Source organism: Fistularia commersonii, chromosome 5 (assembly GCF_037954325.1).
Source record: "Fistularia commersonii isolate RoL2024-O1a breed Wild chromosome 5, RoL_Fcom_v1.0, whole genome shotgun sequence".
In the NCBI taxonomy this organism is placed as follows: Eukaryota; Metazoa; Chordata; class Actinopteri; order Syngnathiformes; family Fistulariidae; genus Fistularia; species Fistularia commersonii.
This window is the reverse complement of record NC_141288.1, coordinates 5,343,321-5,360,129: the sequence shown is the minus strand read 5'-3', so window position 1 is coordinate 5,360,129 and position 16,809 is coordinate 5,343,321. Positions and strand designations below refer to the sequence as shown.

The 16,809-nt window shown below is 41.1% G+C and overlaps 1 protein-coding gene across 5 annotated transcripts in view; it reads left to right on the top strand.

Moving 5' to 3' along the window:
* The first annotated feature begins 848 nt into the window (after positions 1-848).
* The window catches only part of dgki (diacylglycerol kinase, iota), a 78,488-nt gene continuing 62,527 nt past the window's right edge, over positions 849-16,809 (top strand). For all 5 annotated transcript variants that reach the window (XM_086146591.1, XM_086146594.1, XM_086146592.1 and 2 more), the window contains exon 1: positions 849-1,271. In XM_086146591.1, coding sequence (XP_086002717.1) covers positions 1,048-1,271 — 224 coding nt within the window. In that variant the 5' untranslated portion in view covers positions 849-1,047. The remainder of the gene's footprint in view (positions 1,272-16,809) is intronic.

Here is a 16,809-nt window from a genome sequence, read left to right as displayed (position 1 = left end):
CATGCGGTGAGGCCACGGACTGTTGAGCCTCAATGTAGATTGCGCAATGGCGTGCGCTGCACTAAGACTGTATTGCTGTCTCTCTGTATGTCGCTATCAAAATGTTTAACACTTTTGCTCTATAAACTACATTTCCAATGAGCAGTATTATTTGGCAACAACTGTATGCATGTTACTAGCTTCTTTTGCTGAGTGATTGTAAAAAACGCCTGCAAAGAGTCGCCAATTGAGGCATGTACTTCTCGTGCCTCACCAGCCACAAAGCTCACCGCACGTCACCATTGTCTACATATCCCTTTTAAATTGTATATATTCTCAAGCACAACTTATAGTTTAATCCCAAGTTTTCTTTCACTGTTATAGAAAAAAACTGTGTACGATTCTGATTCGATATGACTTCCGACCAGTGACGTGCGGTGAGGTTCATGGCTGGTGAAGCACTGACGTCATCACCGCATGTGTTCTTCATATTTGATAATCTGTTTTTTTTTTTAGCGATTTTGAAAAAAAAAATAAAATAGTGAAGCTATAGTACAAATCGCTGAATAAATATAACCATTTAATTTATTTTTTACATTTTGCATTTTTTTTTTCTTTCCCTTTATGACAGGTGAGGCCCGGCCTCCCCTGCCTCTTTTGCGAAACGCCGGTGCTTTTATTTTGAAGGTCTCGTCGTCGTGCGTTGGCTAGTTTGACGTAGATCGACTCCCGTTGGTGGACATGGGAGAGAGAGAGTGAGTTAGAGAGTGAGTAAGAGAGAGCGTGAGAGAGAGAGAGAGTGAGAGAGAAAGAGTGAGAGAGAGAGAGTACAGTTCAGTTGAGTCTGTCGTCCGGGCGGTTAAGCGTGCCGCACCTGGCCGCAGTACGGTCGTTCAACGGACGCAGTCACAACGGTCAAACTGTCTAAAAAGAGAAGGAAGCCGTTGTCTCGCCTTTAAAAAAAGATAATTTTCCCTACCGGTATTCGAGTCCCCCGCTCAAACCTGGGGGGAGAGACAGAGACATAGGGGGGTCCGGCGCGGGACGAGACACCGAGGAGGACCAGTTATGGACCCCCAAGCTAAGGACCGCAACAGTCCGGCGTCGGGGGGCTTCGGCGGGCGCTTGTCCTCGCTCGGGGCGGACGGCGGCGAGTCGGAGTCCGGCGCCGGTTCGGAGGACGCTGCCGTGGGGTGTTGCAGCGACACGTTCAGCAGTTTGCCCGACATGGAGCAGGAGACGCTGGAGGAGAAGCTGAGGGGTTTGGCGTTCCGAAAGCAGACGTCGTATCGGTGAGTTGAGAACCGGGAGGATGCTCGGGTAGGACGGGGCGGAGGAGGGGGACTCGGCGGAGCTCCGTGAGCTAATGCTATAGTGACTGTTAGCCTGGCGCGCGCGCGGGACGCGGCACGCGACGCGGACGCTCGGTATCATCCCGGAGCAGTTAGCCGGGCTCGCGCGTCATTAGCACCGGCTAGCATGTTCGCAAAGGTGTAGCATCACCGCAAACAACCGGGATGGATTCAAACACATCCCGCACGCTCAACTGTGTGTGTGTTTACGAGTGGCTTGCTGAGCGTGACTGTGACTTGTGTTGGAGTGTGTGAAGGGGAGGGGAGAGGGGTATTGATTTTGGGGGTGATGTTGTGTGTACGTGTTGCCGTACGTGTGAAGTGTGTGTGTGTGTGTGTGTGTTCCCGGTTTTCGCTATCAACAGCAGCTGCCATTCGCACTAGGGTGCCAGGCTGCTGCTGGCTTAAACACATGCATAAACGCAGGCACACACACACACACACACACACACACACACACACACACACACACACACACACATAATCGGACAAAAATGTCTGATTTTCTATCTATCTATCAATTTATTGATCAGCATTTGGAGGTCAGATCAATCAGATTCATTTGAATTTGCATGGTAACCATGGTAACAGCTTTACCTACTTTTTTTGAGTGATCTGTTTAATCTAATATTTAAGTATTTTCATCAAATACCGATTTTTTTTTTGATTTTTTTTTTTTTTTTTTGGTCACTTCTAATCCAGAGGTCTCAATCTGATCCCCCACCCTTCCCCCTCCATCTGGCTGCCATGGTGCCGAAAAACAGTATAATCCAGATTTTTTTTTTCAATATATCCTTTATGTTTAATTTGTGTAATGCCAGTACAGTTATTCAGTGAAACAGTTTTGTGGGATGAATTCAAAAATCAAGAACAGAAAAAGAAACAAACCAAAAGACAAATAACAACGCATCCTAGTCGGTAGCAAAATAATGTCAAGGGTTGAAGATGACTATGCACGATCAGCCACCGACTCATGAGGGGGGGGGGATGTATTTACTTATAAAAGTACATTTCTTGGTTATACTGGCCTTTCTTGCTTTACCTGAATCTGTGAACCCCTGACCCTTCCAAGGATACCACAGCGGACCAGTTTAATGTGTCCTCACTTGCTGCTGTTGTTTCATGGGCGGCCATACCCGGGTCTCTGCTCTTAGGGCTCCGCTTTGTCCACGTTTCATGCTGTTTTCTCAGCCTGTTTTATTTTTATGTTGGTAGATACATGATTGATTGTTTTGTTGAGTTCGAAACTCGTACTTTTCGTGGTTTATTCCCCTCACCTCCGGTCCCTCTCGTTCAATTCTCCTGGTCGGGTCAAATAATGAAGAGAAAGATTACATTGTCGGTTGACAATGGCCGCTGTTTGCCTTCTTGTTGGGCAAGAATTATTTCTAATACATTCACCCCCTGAAAAACAATACCACAACGTCCATTCATCACTGTTTGCTGCCAAAGTTGGAAAATAGCCTCAAAACCTGCTTAAAACATATGTCTGAGAAACACCGACTTATGTAATAATTTTGCAAAAAAACAAAATTTTTGGCTGTTACTTAAATTTGGCTTATTTCATAAATGACATGACATTATCATATTTTTTTGACAAAAATATACCTGAAGTGGGAGCTTAAATTTTTAGAATAAGCAAGTAAATCAAATTGATAATGGCTGGATGATATTTGATGACCAACAGAGGTCAATGCATGTTATGAATACTAAATAAATCAGAAACTAAATTTACATAAAATAACAAAAACTGATCTCATGCTAAATGAATCTTGAGACAGTATTTTTGTACCAGGACTTTTTTTGTCTGTTGAAAATACTAGAAAATATTCCTACAATTTTTTTTATGTCTTAATGTTTCTTAACTATTTCTTGTAACTTATTGCAATTTTTTGCATTTTTTTTTGGCTAGTTGTTGCTTATTTATAGATAATTATGTGCTGATTTTAATGCAGTCCCCTGAAGCTAGTGGTCCAGATGCATAGACATTAGGTAGAGACAGATGGAAATGAGTTACACATATTCCTAACCTTGGAGAAAGGGCGGAATATAAAAGTTAAGCATGCAGTAATTTGTGATTTCAATACATATCCAATAGCACCGAAGGAGGATTCTCGCATGAGTGGGTTTATTTTGCGTGTGAAAATATGGCTCATCACGTCACACGATTTAGAGGTGAATCGTGCAATGAATTAGCAATCTTTGTGCGTGATATAAATAAAAGCGCGCAGCCACTGAAGTGTGCGGAATGGCTTGCGCTTCACGAAATAGTGTCCCACTGAAGGAAACTAGAACTGTGCACATTAATGCACACTGATGCTCGGCGTGATTTTAGTCTTCCCTCCACCAGTCCTTGGATCCAACTTAATTAACTGCATATTTGTGTCAGGAACTTTTTTTTTTTTTTCCCCCTGCAGATATTCCATGTAGTTTCAGGTGCAGCTGCTGAGGCTGCCAATCACAGTCGTTCTCATGTTCCTCAGACACTGTTTTCTTTTTTCTCCCTCCCTTCGTGTCCTTTTATCACTCTTGTAATTATAAGAAGGTGCTTAATTGTTTGTAAAACCGTCACTTTATCTCAGTTTAACAGTAAAATAGTCTCTCCTCACACAGTTTATTTTGTCAGAATATAAATCAGAAAACACGGAGAGTGGTTTTCTTTTGCCAGCTTCCAAATGGAGCCTCGGACGAGTCTTTAAGACTCACATTTGAAGTGAGTCTGGGCTCCCTGCCTTCAAAATTAAGGTGTAAGAGATGTGAAAGTCTCCTGGCCCTGGAATTGGTTGAACAAGACAGATGTTGGATGCATACAGACTTTTAACCTTCTTTTTTTTTTTTTTTTAAGTCTGTATGTTTTGCGACAAGTATTGAAGATACAGATTGTTGTCACTTTAAAATCCTCACACGTTGCCTTTTTTGGACTTAGTCAATAGCCTTGTCATAATTTGTTGTCCGTAAAATATTTATATATTTTTTTCCTACTGCACCCTGGATCTACAAACTCTTAATGTGTGGAACATATCGATGGCTGGAATGCAAAACCTCTTATATGAAAAAAAAAAAAACCACTTTTTTCAGGAAATTAAAAAAAACTTTTCATTTGATTATAGTATGGTCTTTGTTAAAGATATTCAAGAATATTCCATTGTTCACAGACTATATTTTTATGTTATAATTTAAAAAATACATAGCATGTATTTTTACTACTGACATTGCAGATAAGTGTTTTTTTTTCCTAATTTTTTCTGCTTCATTGTGCACATAGGAGTTTTGTCATGTGACATTTATGTCACGTGACATGAATGTCACATGGCATTCAATGCAAAAACCCAAAATCAAAAAATTTGCAGATAGGAGGTTTTGCATTCCAGCCATCGATATGGCAGTGTTAACAATAAAGTCGACTTTGACTTAATTTGGTAAATGTACTAAACTTTGGTTAGTCTGTATTTTTTCTTTTTAATTATAGAATTTTCTGTTTATTTGTTGTTTAATCCCTCTCCCTTCAGCCGCAGGGAATCTCAAAATCTTAAACCTTAAAAAAAAAAAAAAACAGCCTCACCCACTCACTGTAAATTGTAATAATTTATCTATATATATATCCATAACTGTGCAATATTTCATTTCATAACAGCTGCATGTGCAATATTTTTTCATACTTTTGTGCACTCCTTTTCTTTCACCCGGTACTTAAGACACTTTATAGCCTTGACTTGTTACTTAGACACTTTATAGTTTATTTGTATTTCATACCCCCCCCTTTTTTTTTACTGTTTATACAATTGTCTACTATTATTTATTATTGTTATGTTATTCTTGTAACTCTGGCACAACAATTTCCTTCGGGATAAATAAAGTTGTTCTTATTCTTAACTTCTTACCTACTGTAAGTAGTTTAAAAATGAATACTTCAAAGATTAATAAAACTTTACAAAATTTTTTAATTTTGTAATGACTTTCCGGCAGAAATTTGGAAGAATTACATTTATTGTAAATGTGCAGGTAATAATTTTGTTTCATCTTGAATAACTGCTCTTAGAGGACCTTCAGTTGTATGGGGATTTTCAGGAAAGAGACTAACTCACTTTAATTCCCACATTTCTGACAACACAAATCAATACTCCCTATCACTGCGCTCAGCATCGCTTCCCATCTGTATCCTCATACAAACTGAGACAATAGCACTTTTCCGTCTTTGCGTAATAATCCGGAGTATAAGATCTCTCTCCACTGCAACAATTAATATCAGTCCAGAGCTCCCAGTTGATTCCGATCAGAATCTGATGATGTTTTCACTAAACACCCGAGTGACATCTGTGTCAGCCCCGGCCTCTGTTTTTTACCGTGTCATTGTTTACGCGCAGTCCTATTTCTCTGTCCGCTCCAGTTAAAGGGGGCTAGTCTGTTTTTAACCTGACCGACTCAAACACGCGTGTCAATCAAACAGCGGGTCACAGGACACACTCCGACTCTCGTCTCTGGATGTTTTCGTTGATTTCTCCGGAGATGTAATTCATGCCCGGGCGGAGGCCTGCGTCCTCAGATTTCACTCCTTCATTCAGCACTAATTAAGGGCCGATACGGATTAAACATCCCTCCTATAAACACATTAACACGACAAACCCTCCTGTTTGGGAAGGAAGTGCTTTTCATTTAAAAGGCATGGAGCGGTTTAATTCCATTACTGCCCATGTGACGGACGATCTGTCTTGTTAAAACTGCATTGTTATTATCATTATTACTGTTTTTTTTTTTTTTATTTTATTTTTTCAAACAGGCTTTTTGCCTCGACTGCTCCCTGCTTTGCTTTATTGCATCATTTATACACAAGCTCTTTTTCCGGGTGTTTCCTCGAGGATGCAATCTTTGAATGAGGTTTCCAGGAACTGGTTTGTCCTTGATAGGTTTATTTATTTATCTAGTAAAGAGCTGTATTTCGTGTATTTTTCATAGATGGCAGCCCTTTTGTAGTTGATGCAGTGAAGGGCGGTGGGGGGGTGGGGGGCGACACACAGGTCCATGGGGATTTTTGCCGGTGATTGATTTCTTATTGAGTGTGTGAGATGGGAATGGGGTCTTGGGAGAAATTTCGAGTGTTATATCTCATTCTGCAAGAAGGCAGCATTATTACCGCGACAAAGATTGTTCAACTAATTCCATACTCGATTGACAGAAGAAGAAACACCAGTCAAAGTGACGAATGCAGTTAGAGTTGATTAAGGCTGTGGGTTGAAAACAGGAACTCAGCCGCTAACAGTTTCGGTAAGTCGGTAATTTATCCGCCAAAAAAAAAAAAAACAAAAGAACTTTGTGAATCTACCTTTTTGTTACTGTGAAAGCTACATCACGCTATTTGTCGTCTTAAGCTTTAATTCAGTATGCATGTTTGCATGATGAACAAAGTAGTGTCACGAAACATTATTCCTCATTTCAGTACTGCATTAAATGTTATATTGCATCATAAAATGTTTTGGGTTTCATCATATCTGCCAGTTTGACGCCATGTTGTGTTGCATCATATCGTAATGTACTTTATTACATAGTCTGGTCTTCTGTGTTATGACACATCATCCTGTCAGATGTGTGACTTACCTTTTAATCACAGACATTTCAGTTCACCTGGAGAGCAATTTCATTTTTCCTGTTCCAGATTGACATTCAATAAACTGGTAAAAATGCGCCATGTTTTTTTTTCCTCACTCGTGATGCGAAGCGCTTCTTTGGAATCCGTTGGTTGGACTCATTTCATTTACAAAAAAATCTGCCATATTAAACGTCAGCTGCTGGCTGCTCTCCATCACAATGATTGGAGACTCTTTATGGCTGAAAATTTACGATTAGTGGATATATGAGATATATATGCTGTGTGTGTGTGTGTGTGTGTGTGTGTGTGTGTGTGTGTGTGTGTGTGTGTGTGTGTGTGTGTGTGTGTGTGTGTGTGTGTGTGTGTGTGTGTGTGTGTGTGTGTGTGTGTGTGCGTGCAAATTTACAACACCTTTCTGTTTTCTGTGAGGTTTTTCAAGGGATGTTTACACCAGTATGTAAATCCAAGTGTAATCCTGACTGAAGTAAAAATAGGTTTATTTTTTTTTTTTTTGTGTTTTGTCCTGAAGCCTCTGCAGATCTGTCAAACATTGATCACTGTCTGGTAAATCTAGGTTGCTTTTTAAAGAACGGAGGTTCATCTGATGTTTAGACGTTCTATGTTGCATAGATGCCCCTCACATTAGTCTTTGTTAATTCAACCTCATCCCTTTAAAACAGGGGTATTTTTTTTTCATCCAAGAAATTAACACAAAATCTACCTGAAAATTTTCTTCTAACAATAATTACCTGAAAAAATTCCCCCCAAAACAATTTAAAACAGGGGTATTATTTTTCATCCAAGACATTAACACAAAATCTACCTGAGAATTTTCGTCTAACAATCAGCAAGAAATCAACATCAGATAATTACCTGAAAAAAATTCCCCCCAAAACAAGGAATTATTAAAATGAGTGGAGGCGAAAGACATTTAAAAAAAAAATAAAAATAAAAAAATCTATAAATCAGTGATGATTATATGTCTCCAGGACTTTCTGTAAAAGCGGAATTAAAATAATCTTAATTTTTCCTTTCAGTCGACTCGTGCCGAGTAAGGTTTTACTGCCTGGCAGGAAAACTGGTGGGATTCGCTGACCTTTGACCTTCTTGAATTAGAGGGCGGATGTGCTGTGCTCAGACGTCCCAGTCAGTGATAATGGCTGAATGTTCCCCTTTCATGGAATCAGCCATGTGGAGGAAATGGCATTAGCTGGTGGAGGAGAGACGCTCCGTAAGAGGCCAGTTTACGCCGCTTTGAAGTGAATTACCATATGTGGCAATATGAAAGAGCAAGGAAATTATGGCGTCCAGCATCAAAAGACGCGAGTTTGTAGCTATGTGTGTGTGTGTGTGTGTGCGCACACGCTATAATGTGTTTACGGTGGAAGAAGGCGTGTGTGACCTATCTGCCAGACGTTGGTCACACTTTGTCTTTGTGTGTGTTCCCAGAATACTGTTCCTCCTTTTATCTATTCTTGGACGTCTCACCCATCTGCCTTCCGCGCGTGTGTGTGTGCGCACGTGCCTTCATGCATGCATGAATGTTTGTGTGTGTGTCAGTGAGCGTGCACGCGCATCAACCAGTTGGTCAGAAAGCCATTTACTCAGTAAAACACAACCTCAATTATCTAGTAATTTGAATCGGATCAAAGTTTAGATAACTTAATGTATTTAATGTCGACTGACTGTCCCTCCTGTCCAACACAATATTATTTCGTGTTTTTTAAAACACTGAGGAAATCAGAAATGTGCCATTTGATTCTTTATTACCTAGAACACGAACGTTAAAATAAGTAACACCATCACTAACGTTGGGTGTATTTTACCCAATACAATATCCTGGATAGAATACAGTTTTCATCAATTTATAGCTGGGCCGATGGGAGGAGGGAAACAAACATACAATTAATAACATAAGTGAGCAGCCTGAAGCTACCCAAGGACTGATAAAACTCAAACAATGGCGACACAATGAAAATTACATGACAAAATTGTGTGGGTGAAAATCACGCGACGTTAATGTTCTAGGGATTGGCAAGTATGTGTATTATTCAAATCAAGGTCTGCGATCTTAAAGTAAAAGTCTTGTTATTTTCACCTCACTGGATCTGCAACTGCTGTATTCAAGTAAAACAAGGAAGACCAATATTCCTGAAAACTTACTTTATACTTTCCATCTGTTAGAGCCCGCCAAACCGCCATTGCTCCTCATCGCAAACATTCGTTTGACCCGTGACAGTGTTTTGGTCCAAACAAAATACTTCTATCCTATTTCTGCATGAGTGGGTAGCTTCAGTTGGCGTTTGATGGGTTGAAAATAAATCTATATTAAATAAGCGTGCTGTATCAAACTGTATTTTGACATTTGGCCGCGGGCCAGTTCGAGGGCTAGTGGAAGCCTGAAATAGCCCCCCACGCCAGCCGCCTGACGCCCTTCGAAACTGAAACAGGAAACGGCAATTAGGGAAATATATTTCTTTTCAGAATGATACACAGAGTGTTCCTCCTAATTCAATCCCAATTTTTTTTTTTTTTTTTTGTCGGGTTCCATGTTTATAATATCGGGCGAGAAGTGGCAGGACATACTGAAACCTTAACCTTTTAAAACCATGTTTTTTTTTTTGTTTGTTTTTTTTCGTCACCCTGCCAACTATAAACAGGCTACTATAAAATTCAACATATCTTTGTCATTAAGCAGAATTTAAAGCAGGATTTTTATTTGCTACAGGGGTTTTATAGCTGTATCAATTTGTATCTTAATGTATTTAATATTTGGCAATAGAGGGAAACTATCAGAGTAATGCAAACTAATTTATGGTGGATTTTTCTTGGTTATATACGTCATTATTATATACGTCATTATAGGCTAGTGAAAATCTACATATTCTTGGACAGGCTCTTCACCACGTGTTTAAAAACAGGGGAGAAATCCCTTGAATTAACTGACAGTTTCTATTAAAAAGAAAAAAAAAAAAGATTTCACACGCAACTTAGTGAGAAACTCCTTAAAAATCTAAAAAGTTCTGTTTTTCAAAAAATAAATCCGACATAAAGCACCCAAATTTTCGCCACCTATTTCCCATGTATAAAAGATAACATTTTTAGACCTATCACCTAAAAAGGTAGAAGAAATAACAATTATCAAAGAAAGAACATTATTTTCCAGCGTCACTGAAGATGTCTTGGTCACCTCATAAATGTGTGCAGAATCAAATTAAAATTCTCAGACTAATTTAATGCCACAGAAAGTTTTGGAAGTCACTCATCCTAATAATAAACGTCAGGAAAACAAGACAAATTACTTTCATACCGAATGATTTGTTTGAACTTCGGTACTATACCGAAGACGAGCCAACATTCTTCCCTATGGAATGACTCTGGCTGCCGATTTCACACTGCTCCGAAAAATAAACAGTGTGGAAAAAAAAATGCTAAGGGCTGAAAAGTATAACTTATGCGTCTCCCTGCACTTTTATCAGAAGTGTGTGTGTGTGTGTGTGTGTAAGGTGGGGTTAGCAGCTGTTTCCTGGCCTTGGTCGACTGCCTCTCAAGGCAAGCGCATCGTCCAGCTTCTCTCTGCAAGACGGTGGTCGAACTGCAGAATCACCCTTGGCGTGACAGCTGGCTACCAGACCCGACATTTACGTCTCAACTAGCCAATTCTCTACTAGTCTCCTCAACCTTACTCGGCAACCTCTCCACCTGCTACCGACCACCGCCTCGATCTGCGACGCACGCGATTTCAATTTTCTCCGCCTGCTCACGGATACGGATCCGCCGTGGGACAGGATGCCGTAACACCACCGCTCTATTTACAGTCCGCGAACGACAGATCACAAGATCGTAACGCCGTCCGGCAACCCCTCCGTCTTCCCGGGGACAGTTCAGAGAAGGCTAGGGAGTGCCAGGGAGCGGAGAGAACCGTGACAAAACAAAAGGGGAGGAAGAAAAACACAAGCAGTTATAAATACGTCTGGTGTCGCCGTTTCCCACCTGGAGGTGTAAACACTCATCAAAGGCCTTTCATCATCTGATGCTGCCTGGAATATAAATTTCTCCATTCAGCTCGCAATTAGGACAAAATACAGGAGGGAGCGGGAGAATAGAAGGCCAGATTAAAAAGATCAAGAGCGAGGGAACGAAGGAGGGGGTGTGTGAGAGGGATAAAAAAATGTTAGAGACAAAGCCAAAGGTGTGTGTCATCACCGGAGTGCAGAGAAAGGAAGTACACGCGACGGTTGAAGAAAGCAGCGATGGCGGTTAAAGATCCCGTCAGATGCGGAAAGAAAAGTCAACTTTCTTAAAAAAAGGTCCTTGATTTACTTCCTCCGGAGTGTGAAGTTGAAGCACGTTCCTTTTTTTTTTTTCTTTTTTAAAAAAAAAAGCTTGCAATCATCACCTCTTTTTGTGTTCAAATTAAAACGCAGGTCGAGGTGTCGCGTACAGTCCGCATCTTTGTCGGCTCACCTCTCTGCTCTTTGAGGCCTTCGTGAATTTTTAAACTTTGAAAGTTTTCTATACAAACAATACACACAGGTTTTGAAACGTCACCGTAGCCGAAGGTCAGAGTTTCAGCTTTAAAGATGCCCTGGTGTCATGCGGTAAAGAAGAACTCGACCGATTCCACCTTTTGAAAAGTATTTTGAAAAAATTGGACGTTTTCTTACAATACATTGGTAATGTTTGACGTTGTCATCCCGTTTCCATACGTAGCGGTCCTACGAAGCTGCTGTATCGCGGTTTTGCTCAAATGCAAAAAACTGTAGATCAGCCTCAACCGATCTTACCATGATACTCGCCCCCTCAACAGCTACGGACTAAAACGGTCACGAGTTAGCATGCTCTGCTGTTGCCGTGGTTACTGTAAGTTCAGCCTCGGACCTGCCAGCGAGGCCCAAGGCTTTTTAAATACTCTACATCTCCTCATTTTCCCCATCGCAGCCAAAGTGGACAAAATCAACAAGGACCGGGAGTTTCCACCGACGCTCAACCGACGCGCCTGGCAGAGAAAGCGACGGCCTCATGTTTTTTTACGCAGCGAGTGTTTGCGGCGGTGTTGTAGTGGGTCCATGTTAAATTCAGCGGAACACTCGGCACAGGACTCCCCGGTAGCTTAAAGACACTCATGAATTTTTAAGCAGACGATCAGGAACCGTTGATGAAATACAAGGCTCTCTGACACAATTCTCGCTCGCTCTGAGCCTCCGAGCGGATGAACCGATGCACGGTCGCTGCGTATTCATGAGGAGATGGAGAGCGGGATGGAGGTCAGGATGATTCAGACCAACTTACCGGACTTTCTCCCCATTGAGATGAAATAAAAGAGTCCGATTTAAGAGTTTGACCTTTTGGTTTTACCTGCTGCTATGTATCATTGTAGAATTTCGCCCCCCGAACCCCGGTTAAGCTTTCGTATTTTAACTATTGTCCTCCCAGATAATGGAAGGATTTCAGCAGGAGAGAATTAGAAAATACGCCAAACCATTACTAACGTCCGAGTTGTTTTATGTTGAAATGCTTGTCATGAAACAAACATTTGCCTCATGGTTTCAGTACAACAGAAAGAGGAAACACAACTCGTTTAAATGCTGCAGCGGGTGAACACCCACTAACAAAGTTATATTTATTATAGAGATGCTGCATTCGGGGGAGATAGGAAAACAGACTGACACCACCTAATGGAAAAATACAGTCGATATACACGGCGTGCCAGTAAACAACACTCAAGACAATATTTAGCTTTCCTGAAAGAAATGCCCTGTCCTTCAATTGAGGTAGTATTACAATGTACTAACAGTAAACATTGGATGGATTTAGCGTCAGAATGCTAGTTTCTCTCAATATGTGTGGCGACCACAAAAGGAAAATGTTGCATCCCCCCCCCTTCAAGCTCATGTTTATTTATCAATATGTTTTGGACGTGGTTGTGAAAAGAGAACTATTCTTGCCCATTTGCTTTATTTAGAAATGATCAACTTCTCGTTGTTTCTTCTGTTTCCCCTTTTGACGACGGGGCCATGTAAGGTCCTTTTCTGTATCCTGTTGCCGCGGGGCTGCAAAAAAAACCTACACAACCTTTTTGATTGTATTCTTTTCTGGCTCCTTCAAAATGCGTCCCGGCGCCTGCCCGCTAAACGGACATTTTATTTTTGCATCTTCTGTCCGCTGGATTCCATGCGAATGCACGTAAATGTCAATAATGATTCCCCCAAATAGGATGAAAATAAGACGACTACTAGCAGTACTCCAATTCGGCTGCATTCGTTTTCCCATTTGAAGCTTTCAGCCTCAGAGAGGGCAACACGACATTACCGAAAACACGACTTGCGTTTATTTATAAAAGGATCCCGTGACTCACCGTCTGATATACGAATGACAGAGAACTTTTTAACCCGATGACTTTCAGACTGGGTCCGCCACAAGTTTTTGGTTACACTGCTGATGGGACTTTTTCTTTCCACCCCAAATCGGTCAGAATTGTCAAGAACTATCAAGGACTAGACCCCCAGAACCGGTCGACTTGGTCAGCACCCAATTGTGGCTCCCATGTCGGTTTGGACGCGGATGTGTGTGGTGGAGTAAAAATCGCTTAGAGGGAAAGAATGGTGATCGAAGTGAAGAATAAACTATGACGAGGTTTTTATTTTCAGGAGTCAGGAGGAGAGCCTTTTTATTTTCATTCTTTAAGGCAGTGTTTCGCAACAGTGTGCCGTGATAGATCATCAGGTGTGCCGTCGAAAAATGCCCACTTTCACCTGATTGGTCGGAAAATTATTTATCCAATGCAAATAATGTGTCTTCCTATATCCATGGGGGCGGCATGCCCATTCGATGGCAACGGGTAGTGAATTAACCTGTGCATCTGTGTATCGGAGTGATTAGTGACGCTTTGCGTGATACATTTTTAAAATAAAAAGTACTTGTATCTGCGTAAACAAACAGCCAGCATTGTTGAAAATTACCAAGACGAGTGAGAAAGCAGTGAAAGCTTGCTACAAAGTTGCTGAACTCATCTCTAACTCCAAACAGCCACACATCGTAGCAAAACATTAATACTACATGCTGGCAAAGTCATTGTAGAAGAAATGCTCGGCTCTGGCGTTGATAAAGAAATAGCCCGAGTTCTCTCAAATAATACCATTTTCAGACATATTGATGACATGTCTTCGGACATTGAAAAAAGTGTGCTGGAAAAGTTGCACATCAGTGGGAAATTTGCATTGCAACTTGACGACTCTACAGATATTAGATATATTAGATTTCACACAAAGTAAATTGAGACTACGGTTTCATTCTAATTCGTTAAAAACTGTTTTTGACATATTTATTTGGTGGTGTGCCATGTGATTTTTCTAATGTAAAATATGTGCCGCGGCTCAAAAAAGGTTGGGAAACATTGCTTTAAGATTAAATTCTCGAGTTGTTACTTGAAATTTGTTTGATGTCAAAAAGCTAAATATCTCACACAAAAACTTTGTAGATGAGGTCAAAAGAAACCCAGAAGATATGTTGGTTGTCCGTGTTGCCATGACTACAAGGCTAACAAAACAAGCTAAACCCGCTTCAAGGGAAAGGTGGCAAGAAGTGAATTTTGTTTTTTTTTTTTTTTACATCAAAACAACAGAACAGGATAAAGGAGTTTGAAATCAGAATGAGGATGGAAGCAGAAGATGAGGAGGAAGATGATTGACTTGGAAATGCACTTTGACTTAGATGAAGAATTTTGGAAAACCTTCTAGCTATCAAGGGGACCAACAGAGTTCACCGAAGGAGAAGAATAAGAAAAAGAACAAGTGCGATTGAGAAAGTGATTGACTTGAAAGAGCAAAGTGGGAAATTGTCATTTCCTTCCCCCCTCAAAATGACTTTATATGAGTCGTTTTTTGCCGAATTGATCCCGTTTTCATTTTGCAATAACTTCACTTTTCTTCACGTAGAATGGGTGCGTTGCATCATCACAGGGAAGTGCATTGCTGTTCCCTACGGGTGCAGGGAAAAAAAAAAAAAAAAAAAAAAAAAGGGGGGTTCCTGTCTTGAAAGTGAGAAATCGCTTCTTATGCGGCGTCCCTGGTTGACATTTTTAAAGCGGAAATTAGCAGTTTTCTGGCAAAATGTCCCCCAACGCGTGCCGCTGGGAGACTTTGTACCCACATCTTTGGGGGTAATTTGGTTTCCCAGCTCACTGATGAATTCAAAGCAGCGCCAATCTACGTTTACCACCGTTTCATCTGCGTTCTACTGCTTTCTGCCTTGGCACAACTCCTCTGTGTGTGTGTGTGTGTGTGTGTGTGTGTGTGTGTGTGTGTGTGTGTGTGTGTGTGTGTGTGTGTGTGTGTGTGTGTGTGTGTGTGTGTGTGTGTGTGTGTGTGAATGTCAGGAAAACTAATTTAAAAAATATTGTATATTGTTTGATGGACATTTTTATTACATCCATACTTATTATCCAATTACTTACCTAAAAGCTGCATGGAATGATGTGTGCACGTGTGTGTGTGTGTGTGTGTGTGTGTGTGTGTGTGTGTGTGTGTGTGTGTGTGTGTGTGTGTGTGTGTGTGTGTGTGTGTGTGTGTGTGCGCGCACACGTTTATGCATGTGTATCGTAAATCATGCTGACGTGTTGTGTTTCCATGTTCTTTCTTATACACACGCATATATATTTTCGACAGACAGACCCACCTGTTCTTAGAAGAACACGTTCCAGTTGGTGTGTGTGTGTGCGTGTGTGTGTGTGGGTGCGTGCGTGCACGTGCTCATGCATATCCACCATGACGTGCAAAGAGGAGAATGATGATGTCTGTTTTAGGAATAGTAGTGAGATTTCCAAGTTTTGCTGTGTGTGTGTGTGTGTGTCTCTCTCTCTCTCTCTCTCCTTTCCTGGCCTTTTCAGGAGTGTTTTTGAGTGCGAGCGTGTGCGTGTGCTTGTGCGCGTGCATGCATGCGTGCATGTGTTCTGGGTTATTTTGCCCATAATGCAATGTGCTGAGGCATTAAGGGGGATTGGCTGACAGGAGCATCTCCTTATTAGTCGTCTGGCTGTAAGAGGCTTTCCCTGCTTGGAAATAGGGATGAAAAAAAAGAGGGTAAAAGGCAGAATGGAGAGAAAAGAGAAGTGGATCTTCCTGCCGCAACACAGAAGACGAGTATTATTCTGTAGAAACCTTGACCTCCGAAAGATTAGTCAATTTCTTCTTTCGACATCAAACACTTGTGTAAATATAAAAGGAAGTGGCTTCAGTGTGTGTGTGTGTGTGTGTGTACATATCTATTCGCCCAGAATCCTGTTTGGTTATTGATATATATCATATCTGCTGTGGTGGGAACATGTTAGACTCATCATTTATGGAACAGAAGTAAATTAATTTTATGAATCTGTTGTTTAAAGGATCTTCACTAAGGCCAGACAATTTTTAAAATACAATAATCCATGATACAGTATCGCAAAATGATTATACTTAATATACATCAGTCCCCAGCTCTGGTTGAACCAGTTACTCTAGTATCCCTGCTATAAAAACAGTTATTTATGTTCTGAAAATATATCAGTGTATTGCTTTTAAGGACAAATTACAGCCATTATCAGTAACTTATCTGAACAGGAGGTCACTCATCCGTTCACATCATGTAGCAGGGCTTCCAAAATGTACAGTTTTAAAGGGCGGATCACAGAGAATAATGATTCATGCAGTTCAAGGTGAGTCACGAAAATTGTATAAAGGCTGTTGCTATCAGGTCATTTTGTTCTGAAATGAACCTCAGACATTGTATTTATGTTCCCGCCATTAAAGTTCCATCGATGAAGCGTCGCTGACGTAACAGCGGCGACTAAGTCCCCCCCCCCCCCCGGAGAAATTGCTCATTTTCATCACGAATCTCCGCAGGCTGCGAAAGCCCAGG